At 40.0% G+C, this 21,385-nt stretch overlaps 1 protein-coding gene across 1 annotated transcript in view; it reads right to left on the reverse strand.

Moving 5' to 3' along the window:
* The window catches only part of LOC149142079 (putative metal-nicotianamine transporter YSL6), a 446,819-nt gene that overhangs the window by 348,779 nt on the left and 76,655 nt on the right, over window positions 1-21,385 (reverse strand). The window contains exon 2 of the mRNA XM_089453171.1: window positions 8,971-9,143. Within this exon, the coding sequence (XP_089309297.1) occupies window positions 8,971-9,143 (173 nt within the window). The remainder of the gene's footprint in view (window positions 1-8,970; window positions 9,144-21,385) is intronic.

Consider the following 21,385-nt stretch of genomic DNA (forward strand, 5'->3'; position numbering starts at 1 on the left):
ATTGTAGTGACCAAGCTCACCACATCAGAAGAACTTGACCTTCAATAGGTCCTTCTTCTTCTTCCTCTGCCCCCCCTGTCCCTGACTGGGACCCTTAGATGCGAGGGTGACATTCTCCTCCTGCTTCACCTGCTTCGATCTGCTATTGCTGCCGCTGATGGAGCTCTTCAATAAAGCTTGTCTCAACTCCTACTGCAAATCGGCCCACATCCTATCCCACCTTAGCAAGGTATCTCTGCCCAGGATAATTTGGATGAATACTTGCCACTCCTCTGAGACATTATCCAAATACCTGCCACTCCTCGGAGACATTGTTGAGTCCCAATTGCACTAGCTCGTGGGTTGAGGCGCTGCCCCAACAACTGGCAATTGATCCCAGACCTCCTAAATCCTGGTGAGGAAGGAGTCTATGCCTTCCCCCTTCTGCATCCTGATGCATCTCAACTTATCCTCTAAGTACATCTTCCACTGCTAGGAAGTACCATGGTATAGTGTGGAAAGAGTCTCCCACATCTCTTTGGTAGTATCTTTGCTAGCTATATGTGAGACAATATGATCCCAGACTCTGTCTACGATCAACCTCTTTACCCGTGCCATCTCCTTTTTTTACTCTTTCAGCTGATCTGCATTTGTGGGAACTGCTACCATTGCATTAATATATGTTTTCAGGCCATATTCATCTAGAAAGAAGGACATCCTTGCCTTCCAGATGACATAGTTGGAAGCTCCATCCAACCAGTCCTGATCAAGAAGCCTAATAGTGGCCATCTCAATGCTCTGTCGAAAACTTCCTCTTTCCTTCTGCTCAGTTGTTGCTCTGTTATTCGCACTCCATTCTGGAGTGAGAAGATCTGCTCACAACGACTGTTGGTCTGCAAGCAAAAATTGAACTTCTTGAAACTAGAAGTTCCCTGAGGAAAATTTTCCCTCTGTGTGTGCTCTTCTTCCTTCCACACGACATTGGCTCTGCTCTAGCAAACAGATACAAAAACCACTACGCCTAGCTAGAGATTTGCCCAACGAAAGATCTGGGCTGCTCCCTCTACCTCTAGACTCACTCGATCTGGTGGGATCGAATTTTTTTGCCCGTCACTTAGAAAAATCGAACCTCCACAACTAACTCAGCCTCCTGGCAAAATGATTGTACTGCCCTTGGGAATTTCAGCCTGTAGCCCACAATGAACAGCAAAATTTCTTCTCTTTTCACCTCTGAGCTCTCTGGTTGATCAACTGTGCTCTGATACCATGTGAAAATTCCAAAAACCAAAATCCTATTGCAGCAACTGGTATTATTTCTTCTAGCTGATAAATTAATTATTCGGTTTATTTCTACGACAACATTGAAATAAACACACTGCAACCTTCACAAATAAAACTGCAAAAAATAAATAGCGTTGGAACTGAGAAAATACTAGCACACACACATAAAAATGACACTGTTGTTTTTGAACAGAAGTCCCCGGAAAAACCCAATGCAGGAAAATTGGTGCAGCAGATGAGGGTTTTATTATTATGCAATAGTGAAAATCCGAGTACAATATGGATGCCTGAAACTGGCAATCCACAACAAGAAAATCTGGGCAAAAATTAGTGAAGGGAATTACCCTTCCTCCACGAGCAATCCTGGCACAACCTACCTTCATAAAACTCGTCCTCCTGGACCCTATGCGTCAACCTCTGCGCTGCTCTGCGCAATCTCTATGACGACAAGCCTCCAACCAGTCTCTTATGAAGTCATTTTTCCTACCTCTACTGAGGAAATCGTCTCTCTGGCACTCTGGAACCACTTCTCAGCCTCTGGAACTGAGAACGAATTTTTCCTCAGCTAAATCAAACTGCCAATCTGAAGCAACTACGTAGTCCTCTGCGCTACCTCACTGGGAATAACTCAGCCCTCTTGCAACTGCCTCTCCGAATCTGGAAAACTTCCTCCAGATCACTGTCTCTACCCCTCATTGACCCTGCTTCGATCTATGGCTCTTCAGCAACTGCGACTACTCTTTGGAAATCGATCTGCCAAGAAAATCGAACTGCAGAAGTGTATTCTCTATCACCACATCAAGCTCCTCTTATAATCCTCTGTTGTAGCACCAACGACCAAGATTAAAATATAATCGATGGCTAGGATCATCTCTAGATCGATCTATGTGAGTTTCTAGATGATTCTCGCCTTGACTTAATTAATACTGATTAATTAACCATATTCCCTGAGTTTAGACTTAGGAACTATTTAAACATTGGTTAATAATCTAATTAAGTCATTTCCAGGTTGAATTTCCAGAAATGATTTCTGGGTTTCCGACATCTCATGTATTCTAGCCTCTCCACAAATTTTGTGGCTAGAACACATCCGATGCTACAAAAACTAACAAGGATTTCGCTAGAAACCCTCGACCCAAAACTCGCTTGAGTTTCTCTTCAATAACAATGAGAAATGATCAGATAGAATCAATAACAAATGATCCCTAACCTCCTTTTATAAGATGTCAATGAGTTCTCCCCAATCTCCTATACTCCTTTTTTTATATTATTTTATTGGTGGGGGCCACTTTCCACTAAGTGACTTTTTTCCACTCTTCTCTAATAAAATAATATTTGCCGCTTTTTATTAATATCATCAAAATTGGTCAAACTCCTCAGTAACTTCCACACTCACAAAATCATAGACATTACACAAACTAATTCTTGCTCGTACATGTATTAGCAACAATAGTTTGATTTAATTTATTATTATCCTCAGCAACATACTCAAGGGCTACAAAACTACAACTGAAAAGGTCTCATTCCTTGCAATGCAAACATTGTCTAGCAATACTAGACTTTGCATAACAAGTCAATTACTAGCAAATAGTACAAAAATTGGCAAGAGAAATACTTTGTCATTGATCATAATTCCCTGTCACGGGATTAATATAGACAGTCATAATGATGATGTTCTCAGTCAATGCACATTCACACGATATTTGATCCCATTAGCTCGTTTGATGCACAAGTGAATATATTACGTTCTAATTGCACTCCATCTAATCTCTTGACAATTCCACATGCACTCGATATGAATTGACTCCTTACGCATTCTTTGTACAAGGGTCTGATGCATAGATGACTCGATCTCAGATGCTCAAGAGTATCAACTTCTAAACTCTCATTTCTAAGATTTATTCCAATCATTGTATGCCTTAGACTTTGCCTCAGAAATCAGGCCTCTAATTGTTGTATCCACTAATTCTTCTTGCCTTCATAAAGACCTTCAATGGCCCTTACAAATGAGCCTTTAGATGCAGCTAACATAGGCCTTAAACAGACCTACTTCTCCTCCTTGTATGTAGCTATCATAAAGGAAATTTGACCTCTTATGTATGGCCTAAACAGACTTCAATCTTTGTGGCTTCCACAGATATTTACTATGATTAATATAGTGCAGACTTGCCTTCAGATAAGGCCATTATTGGCCTTAAAAACTAGCATCAAAATTTCCCTTGGACAAACCTCAACAAGCTCGGTTTTGCTTCAAGAAATCCTTCAGGAAAAGTCTGATATTATGCCTCAGGAACTCGGTGTAATCTGTCACAGAATGCCCTTGAATCAACCTTTGTCTTGCCCTTAAAAATGCATCATCCATGGCCCAAAACAACCTCAAGAGACTTGAAACAGCCTCAGGGAGGGCCTCAGAAAAGGTCGAATTATGCTCAGAAAGTCAGCCTCAGAAGTTGTCTCAGTCCTGTTGACCACTAGAGTGGCACCTAAAGATTTTTTCAAAGACTCTATGCCCAAGGATGTACCAAAGACTACTTGTACCATCAGATATCATCATATTACCATAGTTTTTCAACTCTACTTCTTCTTCTCATCATTTTTTGTTGTACTAAAATTCCACAATCCTTGCAAAGACAATGTAAAAGTGATGCTAGTATGAGGAGTCGAGTCATGTAATAGACCTGGGTAGCCTGGAACCTTGTCATCAAGTGAGTATTACTCTGGGAGGTTTTTTTTCTCTTAGTTAATTATCATATCCTTACAGGGACTTAATAATTAATTGAGTTTTTTCCTTCAAGAATACCCCCAAAGCCGGAGTATGACTTGATGGTGAGGCCTTGGGTGAATCCTAGTGTCTAGAGTCACTGTATATTACCATACTAGATCACACAAAACATATCATGGAATTTGATTAAGTCTAGGCGGTCATTTTTTAATTTTTAAAATTCCTCGCAGGGCAAAAATTAGAATAAAATTTGTATATGAAATGTAATAAGTGATGTCTAGAAAAGTTGATTGGGGTATGAATAATAAAAATTACACCTTTCACGCTCAACTTTCTACTATGAAACACTTCGAGGGGTTAAAATTGTGTTCTAGACCCTCAAAATCCATTTTTCCTAAGTTTAGTGGGAAATCTGGTAATAAATTAAACCAGAAATAAATAAAATGGATAGAAATAAATTGCTCCATGTGAAAAAATGACATGGAAATGACTTGGAAATTATCTCAAGTCAAAGGAATGAGTCAAAGGACAAGTTGAAAGATGATTTGGCTCCCTGCATCATAAATACATGGCCCACTCAAGGAAATCGAATTTCTTGTCATAAATGCAACCACTGTTGACTTGGAAAATCGAGTTTTTTGGGGAGTTAATGCACATGGGAGATTTTTGGAGGATATTGGTTGAGATATTCTTGGGAGTTTGTCTCCAATTATGTTCTCTCTCTTGCACACTTGGCATTCATCATGGCACATCGAAATCTCCTCAAGGAGGGACCACACATTCTCCAAGGGATCTATGTTGAGCTCATTGGAAGCATCTACAGGAGGTGGCATCACATGGTTTGTTCTTGGAGTTGGACTTGAGTTAGCTCCTTGATTACTTCACACTTGGATTTGCTCATCTTCACACATGTGAAATTCGATTTTGCTTGAAGATCTCATGGTGCCACATATGGAATTCGATTTGCCTTGGTGTCTCTTCACTCCACTTGGAATTCAATTTCCTCTTTTGGGATCTTCTTCATGGCCATTTGTCACTTGGTTGTTACATTGAGATTTTCTCCCGTCTCTCCATATAATAGAGCCTTGAGCTCTCATATTGTTAATTTTGTTACTAACTATTGTGCTTGCAGAAACATTGTTACTTTGTATACTTTTCAAGAGCTTTACTAAAAAGACTTTGGGGGTCCATTCATGTGTGTTCTTCTTTGGAGCACAGTGCATTGTGAGCTATTGGTATAATATTCTTATGTTTTGACTTATTTCATTTTCCATATATTCTTGTAAACTTGCTAGTGCAAAGCTAAGTTGCACAAAACGGGGAAACGGGTACGAGTTTCCGAAATGGGCACGGGTACGAAACATGACCCCCCCAAATTTTGGAAACGAGGAAACGCAATATATATATATATATATTAGGACATTTAAGAAATATCTGCAATCATACTAAGACATTTAAGTAATATGTGCAATCATAAAGCATATATGATACATTCTAATTTATTACATTATAATTAAATTGTCAATTGTCAATGCATAAACTATAAGTCTCTAAATTTACATCACATTTACTCATGAATGATCACATGATGAAAATAGAAATATCCAAAATCAGCCACAAGAAATTTCTAATTTCTTGTCTCGTGCTTGATTGGGAGTCTCCTCCTACATAGTCGAACGACGTTAGTGCTCTTGATTAAATACAAGTTTCATACCCTAGTACCCTACATGCTCTTGATTATTGGGAGTCTCCCCTGTGTAGAGGGCTTGGTTCTCCTGATTAAATACAAGTTCCATACCTTAGTACATGACAAAATCCAACGCAAACATTGCAATCCCCCCAATCCTGAAATCCTGAAAAACAGATAAGTCTGCTGGATTTTGAGTGAGATCTAAAATTCTACTTTCTCCATATGAAATCCAATGATGGCGAAACCACTCTCAAACATCCTGAGTCATTTCATGGTAATGCTAAAAATTTAAGTAAAAGGATGAAAATGAAAAATAAAGGAGAATATCACTTTTACTTTAAAAATTTAACATTACCATGAACTGCATATCAACACTAGGGCCATAGGCTTCAACATTCGGCTGTCCCACTCAAAAAAATCATTTTTTTTATAACCTGAGAGACATCTAGAAGCATCTAGAGGATATTTGAGTCATCCAATAAAAAATTAGAAGCAAAAAAATTTAAAAAAAAAATACAAGAAAAAGTCAAGTTACAAGAGGAAACTCCAACGTACGGCCCAAAAACTCATTTCTGGCTGTACTGGCCATGTTTCCTCCTCAAGAAACAGGCCAATACGGCCGGAAACGAGTTTCCGGGCTATACTGTACGGGTTTCCCCGTTTCTGTACGGAAACGGACCCTAGACCCACGTTTCCTGCAACTTAGGTGCAAAGCTATCTTGTATTAGCATTTGATTTGTAAATAGGCTCTAGAGTTTGAAAATTCTAGTTTATTTTCAAATAAATTTCTAAAAATTTCAATTCATTGTTTTCTTATTTAAATCTATATGGACTAATGTTTGAATTGAGTATTGTAGAAGATTTTTTGTTGGATAAAGCGTGAAGGTAAATCTTTGGGAGACCAACCCACACTTGGAGCACTTTCAAAGGAATTCTCATTAGTTATTTGGATTCACTTAGTTTATATTACAAAAAGCGCCTTTCACGGATTTGTTTGGGCATAGCTTGTATACAAACATTTATTTAAAAAGAAAAATCGTTGAAATGGTGCTTCATTGAGTCATATTAGCTATTTGAGAGTTTTTCTAAGCTAAACCAAGTGATGGGGATCACTCTCATCACTTGATTTGGTTTTTTGTATATTATTTGTATTTTATTTAGTTATTTTCAAATTCACTCTACACTAATTTGTTTCTTGATCTTGCAGCCCAAAGGTGTTGGGGATAAGAGCATCAAGGAAGGATCACACAAACTCTAACATTTTTCTTGTAGGACCTCTCAACCCTTTTCAAAGTCTCTTTTTTTAGGAGGTCCTAGACAAAGAGGAGAGTTGTTATTTGGCAAGGCCATAGGCTTTTGAGGAGGATTGGCTCCTTGTTTTGTGCAACATTTCATTCACCATTGGAGGCCAAGCATTGGGGCATCAAGAGACACTTAAAGAAGGAGATCTAGAGCGTGAGAAGCCTCAAAAATTGTAAAAACTCCTCTAGAATATTTACTGGAGACCTCTTGAAGGTTCCTCATCTTATAACATCTAATAAATGTGAAATTTTCTAAACTGAAATTCTATCACTACAACAACTGATTTATTTCACCTACTTATTATTCTCAATAAATTATTTACGAAATTCCTTTAAAAAATATTAAAATAAATTCTACTGCAGTTATCACACAATTACTTTTGGACAATTGTCCCCGGAAAAACCCAATGCAGGAAAATCGGTGCAGTAGATGAGGGCTTTATTAATCTTCGGCAACGATTGCTTTTAAAAGGAATGACTTTTACAGAGAACTGAAAGAAAACACCTGAGACTTTCCCTCTGAAACTATCTGACACTTTCGAGACCCTGCTCCCACTTCTGCGTCACCCTTGCGTCACTTTGATTGACCCAACGTGGCTCTGAGTGGCTCTACGTCCCTCTGCATCAACCTGCGTAGGCCCTCCGTCTCTTCTCTGGACTGCGTCTCTCCTTCTGCGTTGTCTTCCACTGTCCCTGCGTCACCTCCTCCTCGATCTTTGCTTGCTACTGAAGCCCTGCTCTTTCTCCACCATGCAGCTCCCTCTAAAATCGATCTCCTCTTCCTTCAGAATCGAATTTCCTTGAGACACTGAGTATCTATCGGTGTGTCTCCAAATGACCCTCAAATCTTCTCTTATATTTTTCCTGTTGATGAATCAACAACTGAGCTTAAGTCCTTAATCAACGGACTTGATCCTCGTCTCTTAGAAACTTCTCATCCTTATCTTTATTAATACCCATTAATATTTTTATTTTCCTAAGTTTAGACTTAGGAACCCATTAAAAATATTAATTATTTTAATAACTCCTCATCCAGATGGAATTTCTCAAAACGATTTCTGGGTCTTGGAGATCTCATGTGCCTTAGCCTCTCCTCCAAATTTCAAGGCTAGAGCACATCTGATGCTACCAAAAATCAACATTCCCTCTTAGCGACGAATGTGCTCTAGTAATGCTCCATCACTGAAATATCACACTGATCCTCCGCATCGGTACCTATGCTAATGCTTGGTCTGCTACCTTACATCATCTGCATTGTTGCTTCCTGTACTGCTGCCCATGACACTACATTGCATAAATCGTGCCTCCATATGATAATTAATTAATAACAGAACAAAGAGATATGGTATCAAAGCAAAAATTAGTGTGAATACGGTTGGTTAAAAGAGTACCCCATATCCTCAAAGTGCAGAGAGCATATTGGGTATGCTACATGAGTGGTAACACATCCTTTGCACTGATGTGTCTCTTGTTCTCTATGTACTATAAGAACTATCTCAAGCCCAAGTTATGCATTTCTTAAAACGAGACTAACAATAAAGGATGCTTATTGACTTATTATAGCATAGGCCTTGATGGTGCATAAAAAGAGGAGATAAAAACAAAATATGTACTAAATCATAATTATATTCATCTTATGATATGATACTTTTCCCATGATTGTGACTTAGTGGATTAAATGTCTTTGTCAAACTAGGAAATAGATATTTACAAATTCAGGCGAAAACAAAAGATCACTATAATGATGGATTTAATGCTCAAAGTAATCTAAGGTGAACATTCTCTAGATCCAAAAATACCGCAAATAAGAATCAATCTTGTTTTAGGGGCTTCAACCATATAATCCATTGTGTTTAAAAGTTGACTAAAACAACAATTACAACAGCAATTGAAACTGACTACAAAAATTATGGCACCACTTCAATTGGTGAGAGCCAGAAAATAATGAGAAACCCACTATACAATATAAAGCATAACAAAATCTGTAAAATGTGTACCTTGCGAAGTGGAACAAGGCAAAATAGGCCCAAAAAACTAACAGTAAAAATGAAGGAAATTATCCACCCTAAAGAAGGATTCTTAATGTCTTCAACCCTATTGCCTGGATAGTCAGCACCAATTAAATTATATGTTGTTTCGTCCATGGCAATCATGTATGTCCCAAAACCACCTGATACACATGGCCAATGAAAAATCAGTCATATGTGGGCCTCTATCGCAGAAAGTGATCATACTACAGAACCAATTTTATCCTAGTACAACAACTGCGAGAGCACAATATTTAATGTGAACTTCTTCAAACCTTCATTAAAATATAATGGACCTATTATACTTAAAAAATGAAACAATAACCTGGAAGCAAACAAGTGACATGAAACAATTTGCACAATATCTATCTGTAATGAAATAAATTTGGAAGACTAAGCACTTCAATAATGAAGATCACTGAAAATCACACAAGAAAGACTATTCAAGAAATGAAGAAACAAAGAAGCTGAAGTATAGAAGTTACAAAAAGTGTCACATCATAATAACATTATTCAAGAAATGAAGAAACAAAGAAACTTAAGTATAAAAGTTAGAAAAGTGCCACATCATAATAACATTATAAGAAATGCTCAACCATGGGGCTTGTTATTCGTGAAAATACATGGTTTACTTTGCATTTTCATTGGCATCTTTCTCTAACCAACTGGAGGTGTTGAATATTGATAACTAATGTGTGTGTGTTACTTGTGTGCTAGTAGGATATGTAAATGGTTTATGTTCCATTTATTCCTGCAATCTAACATTGGACAAATCTTCTTTGTGGCATTCGTTTGACCAATGCATTGACTAGGGCAAAATGTGCTTTTCTTCGTGGTTTTAATATGGTGGAGTGGGAGGGAAACAATGAAGGTGGCTGTACCTCCATTGTAAATTGAAAGGAAAGAGAACCATGGGGCAAAAAAGAAGGGAGGTGTGTCTCCACTATCAATCGAAAGGAAAGAGAACCATGGGCTTTATGCAAAGCTTGACATCGCATATTTGACGTGAGCTAAAGGCAAAAGTTCTTGGATTTTGGAGGGTGGTTCACTTTGTTGAACAAAAGGAGAGGTGTGCAAAGGATACAAGATAGGTTGGATAGCACATATACACAAAGTGATGGCTTGTCCCTTATGCATAACTCAGAGTGGCACAACAATACACCAACTCTACTCATCTTACCATCATATTGTTATGACCTTAGGGAAAGGATTTCATCCTATCTACTTCCCTTCCTTTTAAGTTGAAGGTTTCACATCTTCACTCGAAATATTGTCAATAGCTCATAGCTAAGATTTGGAACATGTTTTCTAATATGCTAGTTTTGATTTCTAGAAGAGTATAATGTATATGATGAATGGCTAAAATCTAAACAATGTAATATGGAAGATTGTACATTCAATGATAATTAAAAAAAGATACATCAAAGGCTACAAAAAAAGAAGACAGAAGGAATGGGGGTTGCAATGCCATAAGAGGGGGAAAACAAGTGGTCTTAAGTAGGCTATGGCAAAGGATCATAGCAAGTGAGTTAACCCAAAGTACTAGCAACCTTAATTATGTTGCTTGAGTATTAATTAATCTCTATTTTATTATGCCTTGGAGGCTAGTGCATGAAGGAAGTACGTAGTTCCCTATAAGGATACATGGCCCCTACATGAAATGCAAACTTAAGCTATACCTTTTTGCTATGCAAGTGAGTGAAACTTCAAATGTTTTTCGTGGTTGTTCAAATTGACGAAGAGCTTGAATCATCAGGAATTTGAATTACCACATGAACTATCATTCAATTGCGAAGAATTGGGAGAATTATCTCTAAGAAAACTGTGATGATTTCACTGTAATTGAATTATGAAAAGCTACAACCACGTATTATGAGAGAACTGTGGCTATACGAATTGACAGTCACTGTCATTGAGAAAATTCTTTACAGCTAATAATCCCTCAAATCCCAACAAAGAGATGTCCCAGCCTGCCTGTGTAGCCTTGGGGGGAAGTGGGAAAGCCTAAGGGACTATTGAGCAGAGAAGAGATCATATTCCTTAGGTTGTGCAAGTGGATGGAAAAGAGGGTTGTGAATTGGATTCTTGTGAGTGTAAAGATTGACTATGAAGATAGGAATTGGTTTGTACGAAGGGAATTAGAGCTAGCCATGGGAGGAGTTTACTATAGTGGATTCCTAACCTCAACTCAAGGGGGTAGCCTCTAACACAAAGAGAACTACTGCAACAAGGAGCATAAAGTTGGGTGGAATGTCCTTCATCAGCATTGGTTGTTGGACAATTTTCAAACAAACAAGTGTTCATCAATGTACCTGTGAATTTGGTAAATTAATGTTGAATTATTGTGGTTTATGTCATGGATTGAATCAATTTCCAATTTGCTACATTCTAACCGCCTATGTTGGCTTGCGTTTTATCATGCCTACATATGGCAATTACTTAATAACATAACAAAGAGATATCGTACCAGAGAAAAAACATTAATGTGAATTTGGGAAATATACACAATACCCCATATCCTCAAAGTTTTTGCATTTGTTGAGGTTTGTTAGCTATGTTAAACGTTGATTTGGGGTAGCATCGGATGTGCTCTAGCCACGAAAATTGGTGGAGAGGCTAAAGCACATGAGATCTCCAATACCCAAAAATGGTTTGGGCAAATTCTAAACATTTTGGGACATATTAAAATAATTAATCTTTTTAATGGAGTCCCTAAGTCTAAACTTAGAGAAAATAAAATATTAATGTGAATTAATATAAAACTGTGTTAGAAGGGTCCAAAAGTCATGGATCAAGCCAGAGTTAATCTTAGCCGTTGATTAGGAACTTAATCTCGGTCGTTGATTTGTCAACGAGAAAAGTATAAGAGGAGGCTTGAGGATCACTTGGAGGACACACTGAGGGAGACCAGTCAGTTCAATTTCTGGAGCGAGGTTAGCTGAGAAATTCGAACTAGTGGTCTGGTGAGCAGTCAAGAGGTAGCAAGTACAGAACAGAGAGAAGGGATTAGCCACTGGAGACTAGCGTTGAGGCAGGAGAGGCATACGCAAGGTATTTCAGGCAAACGCAAAGCCAACAAGAGACTGCGCAGTCACTAGAGGGCCTGCGTGGGTGACGCAGAGAGGCCCAGGGATGACGCTGTCAAGCAAGGGCCGACGCAGAGTGTCTGGGAGCCACGCAGAGGTCAGCCAAGCTGACGCTGGGACCAGGAGAAGTGCTAGAGAATTTTTCTCTCTATGGGTAAGCCAGTTTGGCACCCTGTTGTATTGAAGAATTGTTGAATAATAGAATCCTCCCTTGCTGCACTGGTTTTCCCACATTGGGTTTTTCTGGGGACTATTGTCCAAAATATCTGTGTCAATGTGTTGATTCTTGTACATGTGTTTGTTTCTATATTACAGTGTGATATCTGCAACAAAATTTATTTTATTTTTTATAGAAGGAATTTCATAAATAACTTATTGAACAATAAGTAGGAAAAGTAAATCAGATGTTGCAGTGATAGAATTTTCACATTAAATATGAGATCAAAATGCATAAGTTCCTAAGTAGATTGTCTACATTCTAAAAAGATAAAAATTCAATTTGATGAACTGAATACTCTTGAAGGGGCAATCGACAAGGACAAAAAACTTGTACGAACAGAGCAAAGGCAAAGCAGATTTTCAAAAGTCTTGGAGAGATAACAAAAAGAACAAGCAAGATTAGAGGAAAAATGGATTTCAACCTCCTTTCTTCAAGATTGATCCTAATACATATCAATAGAGCCAACCAGGTTAGAGTGGATCTAAGATGGAAAAATCCTTGGGAAAAAGGGCATGGCGGCCAATAAAATGTTGTGTGTGTGAAGGAGAACACTTATACAAAGAATGCTCTCAAATGGAAGGAAAAATGACGAGCATGCCCAACATATAGGATGCAACTACAACTTAAGATGTGGGCAGAAAATTCCCAAGAACATATGCCACCATGTGATGGATTGAGGATGATCCCTGTTAATTTTAGCTATGTTCTACGCTGAGAACAAATTTACTTCAATTTTCCATATTAGCTCAATATCAATTCCAGATTAGCAATCACATTTGGCATGATAGTAAAATAAAGATAGAACATAAACATAAATCGCAGAAAACAAACCAAGACAAGAGGACACAAGATGTGGCGTCAGCCAGGGACAAACCCCAATGTGGGGAAACCCTTGATCAATTCTTCTTATGTTCTTCAATAGTTCAGCAAAGAGAGAGAGAGATGGTACATATACATCAGAAGTCAACATTTTGACTTGACAAAATAAAAGCAGAGATCTTCTTTAAGAAGATGACACATGAGGGAGCAGATCTGAACTCAGGTGATTCCATCACCATGTTGTACCTATCACTGAGTTGCACCTCATCATCATGCTGCACCCATCACCTATGTTGCAATAATCATCACTGCACTGCACCATGCTGCACCCATCACTAAGTTTTTCTCATCATGTGCTGCACCCATCATACTATGTTGCACTATTCCCATGGAACAACCTTAGCTGCTTGTTATGGCTTGCAGCCTAGCAAAGCAGCTGGCTGTAGCAATATATTCTTCCAACAAGTCTCATTCCTGCAATGATCCATTCGACCTTCAAACAACAACCCCATAGCTTCTCTTCATTGGATACTTATGCCTAACATATCATATCAAAACATAACCATGTTGTCACCTACAACAAGTGGCTAGATGACTGTGCAAACCAACTGCTTTCCTCCTGAAAATAGCGAGTAAGGGCTACCTCGAACAGTCCTCAACTGCGGATTGAGGCCTTTAATCACTACGTCCTAGTGCACATTTAAATGTTGTTGTTTGGAGCCACCTTGAGCTACCTATAGCACCCTCCTTAACTGCGGCTTAGATCCCTCCATGGACTGTGTATACATCTCTTCGACCAGCTTGTGACACTTGATTAGGACTTGTCAAGGGCCTTTCCTTGCTGCATCGTAACCCTTAAAGAATGCGGCCTAGGACAACGTATTATTGTTGTGTATAAGTGTCCCTTCTTGCTGCGTATATACCCTCATGGATTGCAGCCTAGAGTAACCTTAAGTGTTGCAGCTACGAGACTGCATTTAGGGTTAGGGAAGCAACCAGATCTGTGTTTACTTCCTTACTGCGGCTAGGGTAGGATAGATCCTCCATGACAGCGTTAAGGTGACAGCGTTAGGATCTCTTCATGACAGCGATAGAATCTATCCTTCATGATTGTTGTTCAATTAGAATAGCAATTAGGGCATCCCTCATTTAGGACAGCGTATTAGGTTCTTTGTTAGGGCAGCATTAGAAGCCTATCTTCATAACTATATTAGGCCTTCATCTCCATGCCAGGGTTAGGAGATAGGGCATCTTCTTTAGGGCTGCGTAGATCCTTCTTTCCCATGACAGCATCTAGGGCATCTCCTTTAGGGCAGCGTTTCATCTTAAGATCTTTCCTCCCACCAAAACCCAAAGACAAGTTGAGAGGAAGAGATCACAAGAGGTGTGTCTAAAATGACTTGCAAGGCACCTCTATTTATACTAAAACATGGAGGACAAGTGGGGGTAATTTGGTTGCTGGCCGACCTTGACGAATTGTCATATAACACAAATAAATTCATATCTCCATGAATACATGTCGGAATCGGATGACCTTTAGATCAACCCTACACCTCTTGACGAGAGAAATCCAAGAAAAATATCAGCTGCCATAAATAAGTAGACCCACATGGAGTTTGGCCCTAGTTGCCAATTTTAACAATACCGACAGTGTTATAAACAAGGATATTTTGGAAGAAATATGGAAGGAAGTGTTGTACCATCACTTTACTAAAGGTAACCATTTGACCCATTGTGACTATTTATCAAAATGCAACGCAATGGATATAACCTTCTAGACATTTACTCACAATCTCAATTAAAATCTCAATTTTCCCATTACATTAAAGATAGTAAGAGGAGTTGTGAGTCAATAGCGTGCACAAACAAGAGAACAAGTAAGCCCAAAAATCTCTAGTTGGATCTGTATCATTTACAATAACCTTGGTGTTTCCATGTAGCTTTTGAACGATTCCCATGAAAGCTACAACTATTGTCTTTGCTTTAAAAGGATGATAAAGTGAACAAAAACAGACACACTTTGTAAGTCAATCCACCACCACCATGATGACATTCCTCCCATGGATTTTCATAAACTTGAGATAAAATCCATTAAAAACTCTTCCTAATGTTGATTTGGTATGGCTAACAATTTGTAACATTCCTAATTAGCCATGGCTAATTGGAATATTCGATTTTTCTCAATTTTGCCTTCTATAGTTATTTATAAATAAAAAGGTGAGGAAAAGGGGGACATAACTCACCTTTAGAATAAAGTCACTCCCTAGTAGCACAACGTTGTGACTTAAAGGGGAGCCAAGGGGGCCAAAGGACCACGCAGACACTTGGAGGGACTGTGCAGATGGAAAGGAACACGTGGCAAGAGAGGGACTACGTTAGAGGAGGTGGGCCTTGGGATCGAGAGAGGCCAATGCTATCAAGGAGAGGGGAGCCTCCTCATTTTGTCATTCGATTATGTGCATTTGAGCTAGTCACTTCGACTTGGAGCACGCTGGTTGTTTAGCCTGTCTGTAGCACTATTTAGTGCATTGAGTGTCTCCGTTCGAAGATCTCACCCTTAGCCCCAGGGGACTTCGAGTGCCTACTCGGGCAAGGTAGTTTCCAGCAGTCTTTTGCAGTAGGATTGATCTTTGGTGTTGTGGAGGAGCTGAGCATTTGAGGACTGCACAGTCTTGAGAGAGAGGGACGCAGTCTTTTTGGTGGGAGTTCCGGATTGGGGGTTTTGTGGAGGAATAGAGCTAGGAGATTGAGCAAGGGATCAGCTCTTGCATATTGGAGGATTTTGGCAGAGTTTCGGGCTGAGTTTTGGTGGATTCTATTCAGTGGCAGCGTAGAGCCTTGAGGGACAGCGTAGATCCCCAAGGGGGTGATTTTCGGGGGTCAGCTATTTCAGAAAGGCTTTTTGGGTTTTTCGGGGTTTCTTGAGTCGAGTCTGATTCCAGAGTTTCAGCATTTTTTGAGGAGGGGAACAGCCCCAAATCCTCACTTGATTTCCAGCAGTAGCAGCAACACGGCAGTTCTCCAGCAGCTTGGATGCAGTTCAGAGAGAGGCCATTCCTTTGCTATTCTGAGTGTATTTCTTCACTTGCCTTGTGCAAGTCAAAGTGCCATCTTTCTGATCACCTCCTGTACTCATTCCATTACTTAGTATAATAAAATGGCTTAGCATTTCTCTCTGCATTTCTTGAGTATCTACTTATATTTCATGTTCACATTATTATATGTTGTACCACTATTATTTTTATCACTTTGAGTTTCCCGATCACTATATCATTTGGACGTGTTTTGTTGGAGTTTGCTTGGGTTTGAGGGATATCCCGGAAACGGGATACTACACAATTCTAGAAGACCCTAGGTCTTGATCGTGTCTCCTTTGCTCCATCAGTTATCCAAACATTCCATCACAAGCTTTTGAACAACAATTTTAAGACCTTCCTTGTTGATTTGGGGTAGCATCGGATGTGCTATAGCCACGAAAATTGGTGGAGAGGCTAAGGCACATGAGATCTCCAATACCCAAAAAGGGTTTGGGCAGATTCTAAACAGTTTGGGAGATATTAAAATAATTAATATTTTTAATGGAGTCCCTAAGTCTAAACTTAGAAAAAATAAAATATTAATGTGAATTAATATAAAACTGTGTTAGAATGGTCCAAAAGTCATGGATCAAGCTAGATCTAATCTTAGTCGTTGATTAGGGACTTAATCTTGGCCGTTGATTTGTCAACGAGAAAAGTATAAGAGGAGGCTTGAGGGTCACTTTGAGAACACACAGAGGGAGACCAGTCAGTTCAATTCCTGGAGCGGGGTTAGCTAAGGAATTGAAACTAGTGGTCTGGTGAGTAGTCAGGAGGCAGCAAGTACGAAACAGAAAGACGGGATCAGCCACTGGAGACCAGCGTTGAGGCAGGAGAGGCAGGCGCAGGGCATTTCAGGCAAACGCAGAGGCAGCAGTAGACTGTGCAGTCACTAGTTGGGCCTGCGTGGGTGATCCAGAGAGGCCCAGGGCTGACGCAGAGTGTCTGGGAGCCACGTAGAGGTCAGCCAAGATGATGTTAGGACTGGGAGAGGTGTTAGAGAATTCTTCTCTCTATGGGTAAGTTAGTTTGGCACCCTATTGTACTAAAGAATTGTTGAATAATAAAATCCTCCTAAGTTGCACCGGTTTTCCCACATTGGGTTTTTCCGAGGACTGTTGTCCAAAATAACTGTGTCAATGTGTTGATTCTTGTGCATGTATTTGTTTCTGTATTACGATGTGATATCTGCAGCAGAATTTATTTTAATGTTTATTGAAGGAATTTCATAAATAACTTATTGAAGAATAAGTAGGAAAAGTAAATCAGCTGTTGCAATGATAGAATTTTCACATGGTATCAGAGGGAGTAATCAAAGACAACAAGGGAAAATCAGTTATGGTTCGAGACCACAATGCAGAGGCATCCATGTCAGGGGACTCGCACAGATTTTCAGAAGATTGCACAAGAGAAAGAGACTTTGATTTCTCTATGTTGGCTTCCAACTGGAAGAAGAAGTGGCTTGTATGACTAGTTCTGCATCATCAGAAGTGTGGTATATAGACAATGGAGGCTCATGGCATATGACGGGAATCAGGGAATGTTTCTCAGAATATCGAGAAGAGAGATGAACTTTCAGATCACCATGGTGAACAAGGCAAAGTGTACTCCAGTAGGGAAGGGTACCATAGTTTTTCAAATAGAATCGATAGGACAGTTCTGTGATACAAATGCGTTGCATGTACCAAGATTGGGGATGAACTTACTTTCTGTGTCGCAACTTCAAGGCAAGGGCTATGACATCTACTTCATCAAGGAGAAGGTATACGTCAAACACCCGAGCTGGTAAAAGAAAGTACAGATCGGGATCAAAAGTAATAGGTTGTATAGATTACAACTAGAATCACCAATGGCACTAATAGGCAGTCATGGAGACAAGGACTTGAACAAACTATGGCACAGAAGAATGGGACATTTGAACCATCGAGCTCTGAGAATTCTCAAGAGCACTATTACAGGAGTTCCGGATCTGAGTATGGAACGAGATGATGTATGCAGGGGATGCGCTCTAGGAAAGTATGCCAAGGTAGCGTTTCCTAGGAGAAACACAGGGCCAAGAGTGTACTAGGATTGATACACTTAGATATCTGTGGACCTATGTCCGTCAAAGCTCTCAGTGGTGTCGAGTATTTCCTTACCTTCATTGATGACCACTCAAGGAAAACTTGGATTTATTTTCTGAAAACCAAGGACGAGGTTTTCTATCGATTCAAGGACTTCAAGGCTCTAGTGGAGAATCTGACTGGGAAGAAAATAAAAGTTTTTCACTCAGATAAAGGTGGAGAGTATGTCGATAAGGACTTCACTGATTTTTGCACTAAGGAGGGCATTAGAAGAGAGTGGACAACTCCCTACAATCTGGAGAAGAATGGAATAGCAGAAAGAAAGAACAAGAGTATTGTAGAAGCATCTAGGGCCATGATGTATGATCAGGATATGCCAAAATTCCTATGGGCGGAAGCATGCAACACAACAGTCTATGTTCAGAACACGACTCCTCATCGGGTGTTGGGAAAGATTACTACAAATAAAGTTTTCACAAGGAAGACACCTGAAGTCAGTCATTTCAGGATATTTGGGAGTTTAGCATATTGTCGCATACGCGAAGAAAAGAGGAAGAAGCTGGATCAAACTGTGAAGAAGGGATATCTGGTGGGATATAGCGAGAATGCTAAGGCATACAGAATCTATCTTCTAGGGAGCAAGAAGGTAGTAGTTTGACGAGATGTAAAGTTCATGGAGGACAGGGCTTTCAGAAAATCTCATGAGATGCCTTCTAAGGAGCAGTCGAAAGAGGAGCTGCTAGTTAAACCTCTTCAACCAACGGAAGTAGAGAATTCTTCCTCGGGTCAGGAAGATTCTCAGGATGAGGAGGAGAAGCTAACAGAAGCACCTACTAGCAGAGGAAGAACTAGCACGGAACTTCGTCAGATTCTGCGAGATGCAGAGGACATCATCGGTGCACCAAGAAACAATAAGAGGGAGCAAAAACAGCCAAATAGATATCAGGCATTAGTAGCTCAGGATGGAGAGCCTGCTAGTTTCAAGGAGGCAGCTAAACATCAGGTTTGGCTAGACCAGGTTTGGCTAGACGCGGTGGTAGAGGAGTACAACTCCATAATAGTGAACGATGTCTGGGAGGTGGTGCCAAGGCCTCAAGACAAATCAATGGTAGGTTCAAAATGGATCTAGAAGACCAAATACATTGTAGAAGGCAGTGTTGAGAAATACAAGGTCAGGTTTGTGGCTAAGGGGTATGCTCAAAAGGAAGGAATTGACTACGAGGAGACCTTCTCCCCGATAGCCAGATGTACATCTATTAGGACCGTGATATCTCTTGCAGCTCAGATGGGATGGGAGATTCATCAGATGAATGTCAAAATGGCATTTCTGAACGGGGTGATAGAAGAAGAGGTACACATTGAACAACCAGAGGGCTTTGAGATTCATGTGAATAATTCTCATGTATGCAGATTAAAGAAAGCCTTGTATGGGCTTAAATAGACACCGAGAGCATGGTATCGACGAATAGATGGCTACTTGCAAAGGATGGGATTTGTCAAGAGTGACGCGGATCTGAATCTCTACTATCTGGTTGTAGATAACGAGCCACTAATCTTACTATTGTATGTGGATGATCTCTTTCTGACAGGATCATCCAGGCTCATTGGGGACTGCAAGAAGAATCTAGCCACAGAATTTGATATGAAGGATTTGGGACGAATGCATTACTTCCTACGGTTACAAATTTGGCAACAAAAAGGAGAAATCTTCCTTGGGCAAGGGAGGTATGCTACAGAAACCCTGAAAAGATTTGGGATGGAGGATTGTAGACCCATGGCTATGCCAATGATCACCAACTAGAAGAAGATTGATGCATCGGAAGACAAGGATGTTGATCCCACCCTATACAGGTAGCTCATAGGGTCCCTAATGTATCTGGTCAATACAAGGCCAGATATTTGCTACGCTGTCAACACCCTCAGTCAATTCATGGTGGAACCGAAGAGGGCACACTGGGTAGCAGCCAAACACGTTCTCAGGTATTTACAGGGAACAGTTGATTATGGACTTTTGTACACCAAAGGTAAGGATATCAGTTTGAGTGGATTTACTGATGCAGATTGGGCAGGAAGTTTAGTGGATCGGAAAAGTACCTCTGGGTACTGTTTCAACATTGGATCAGGAATGACCTCCTGGTGCAGTAGGAAACAAAAGTTCATGGCTTTGAGCTCATCTGAGGCAGAATATATGGCGGCAAGCACAGCTTCGTGTGAGGCCATATGGCTTAGAAAACTGCTTGTGAACCTATTCAGAAGGAATATGGAGGCGACCAGGATCATGTGCGATAATCAGAGTTGCATCAAGCTCTCTAAGAATCCAGTGTTTCATGATAGGTTGAAGCATATTGATATCCGGTGTCACTTTGTTAGGGACTGTGTCCAACGAGGAGCTGTACAGTTGAGCTACACTCCTACAGGAGAACAGGTGGCGGACATCCTCACCAAGGCCCTTGGAATGACAAATTTTGACTACTTCAGGGAAAAGATGGGGATGGTAAGTTTCAGTAGCAGAAATGGGAGTGATAACAGCACGGATGCAGAGGGAGTTGCAGTGTTGGGAGAAAGGACCAACAACAGCACAGATGCAGAGGGAGTTGTCGTACAGATGCAGCAGTGGCAGTGGCAGATCCATGGGCAGCAGCACAGGATGCAGCAATGCAGAGGATGTTGAGCAGGGAGGCTTAGCATTAGCACAGGGATCGATGCCAGATAATCACGGTGATACTCAATGAGGAGTATTGTTAGAGCACAGTCCTCGCTAAGAGGGAGTGTTGATTTGGGGTAGCATCGGATGTGCTCTAGCCATGAAAATTGGTGGAAAGGCTAAGACACATGAGATCTCCAATACCCAAAAAGGGTCTGGGCAGATTCTAAACAGTTTGGGAGATATTAGTATAATTAATATTTTTAATAGAGTCCCTAAGTCTAAACTTAGAAAAAATAAAATATTAATGTGAATTAATATAAAACTATGTTAGAATGGTCTAAAAGTCATGGATCAAGCTAGATCTAATCTTAGCCGTTGATTAGGGACTCAATCTCGGTCGTTGATTTGTCAACGAGAAAAGTATAAGAGGAGGCTTGAGGGTCACTTGGAGAACACACAGAGGGAGACCAATC

The sequence above is a fragment of the Pinus tabuliformis genome, chromosome X (genome assembly GCF_031772625.1).
Source record: "Pinus tabuliformis cultivar Carrire ecotype Pingquan chromosome X, CPIR1, whole genome shotgun sequence".
NCBI lineage: Eukaryota > Viridiplantae > Streptophyta > Pinopsida > Pinales > Pinaceae > Pinus > Pinus tabuliformis.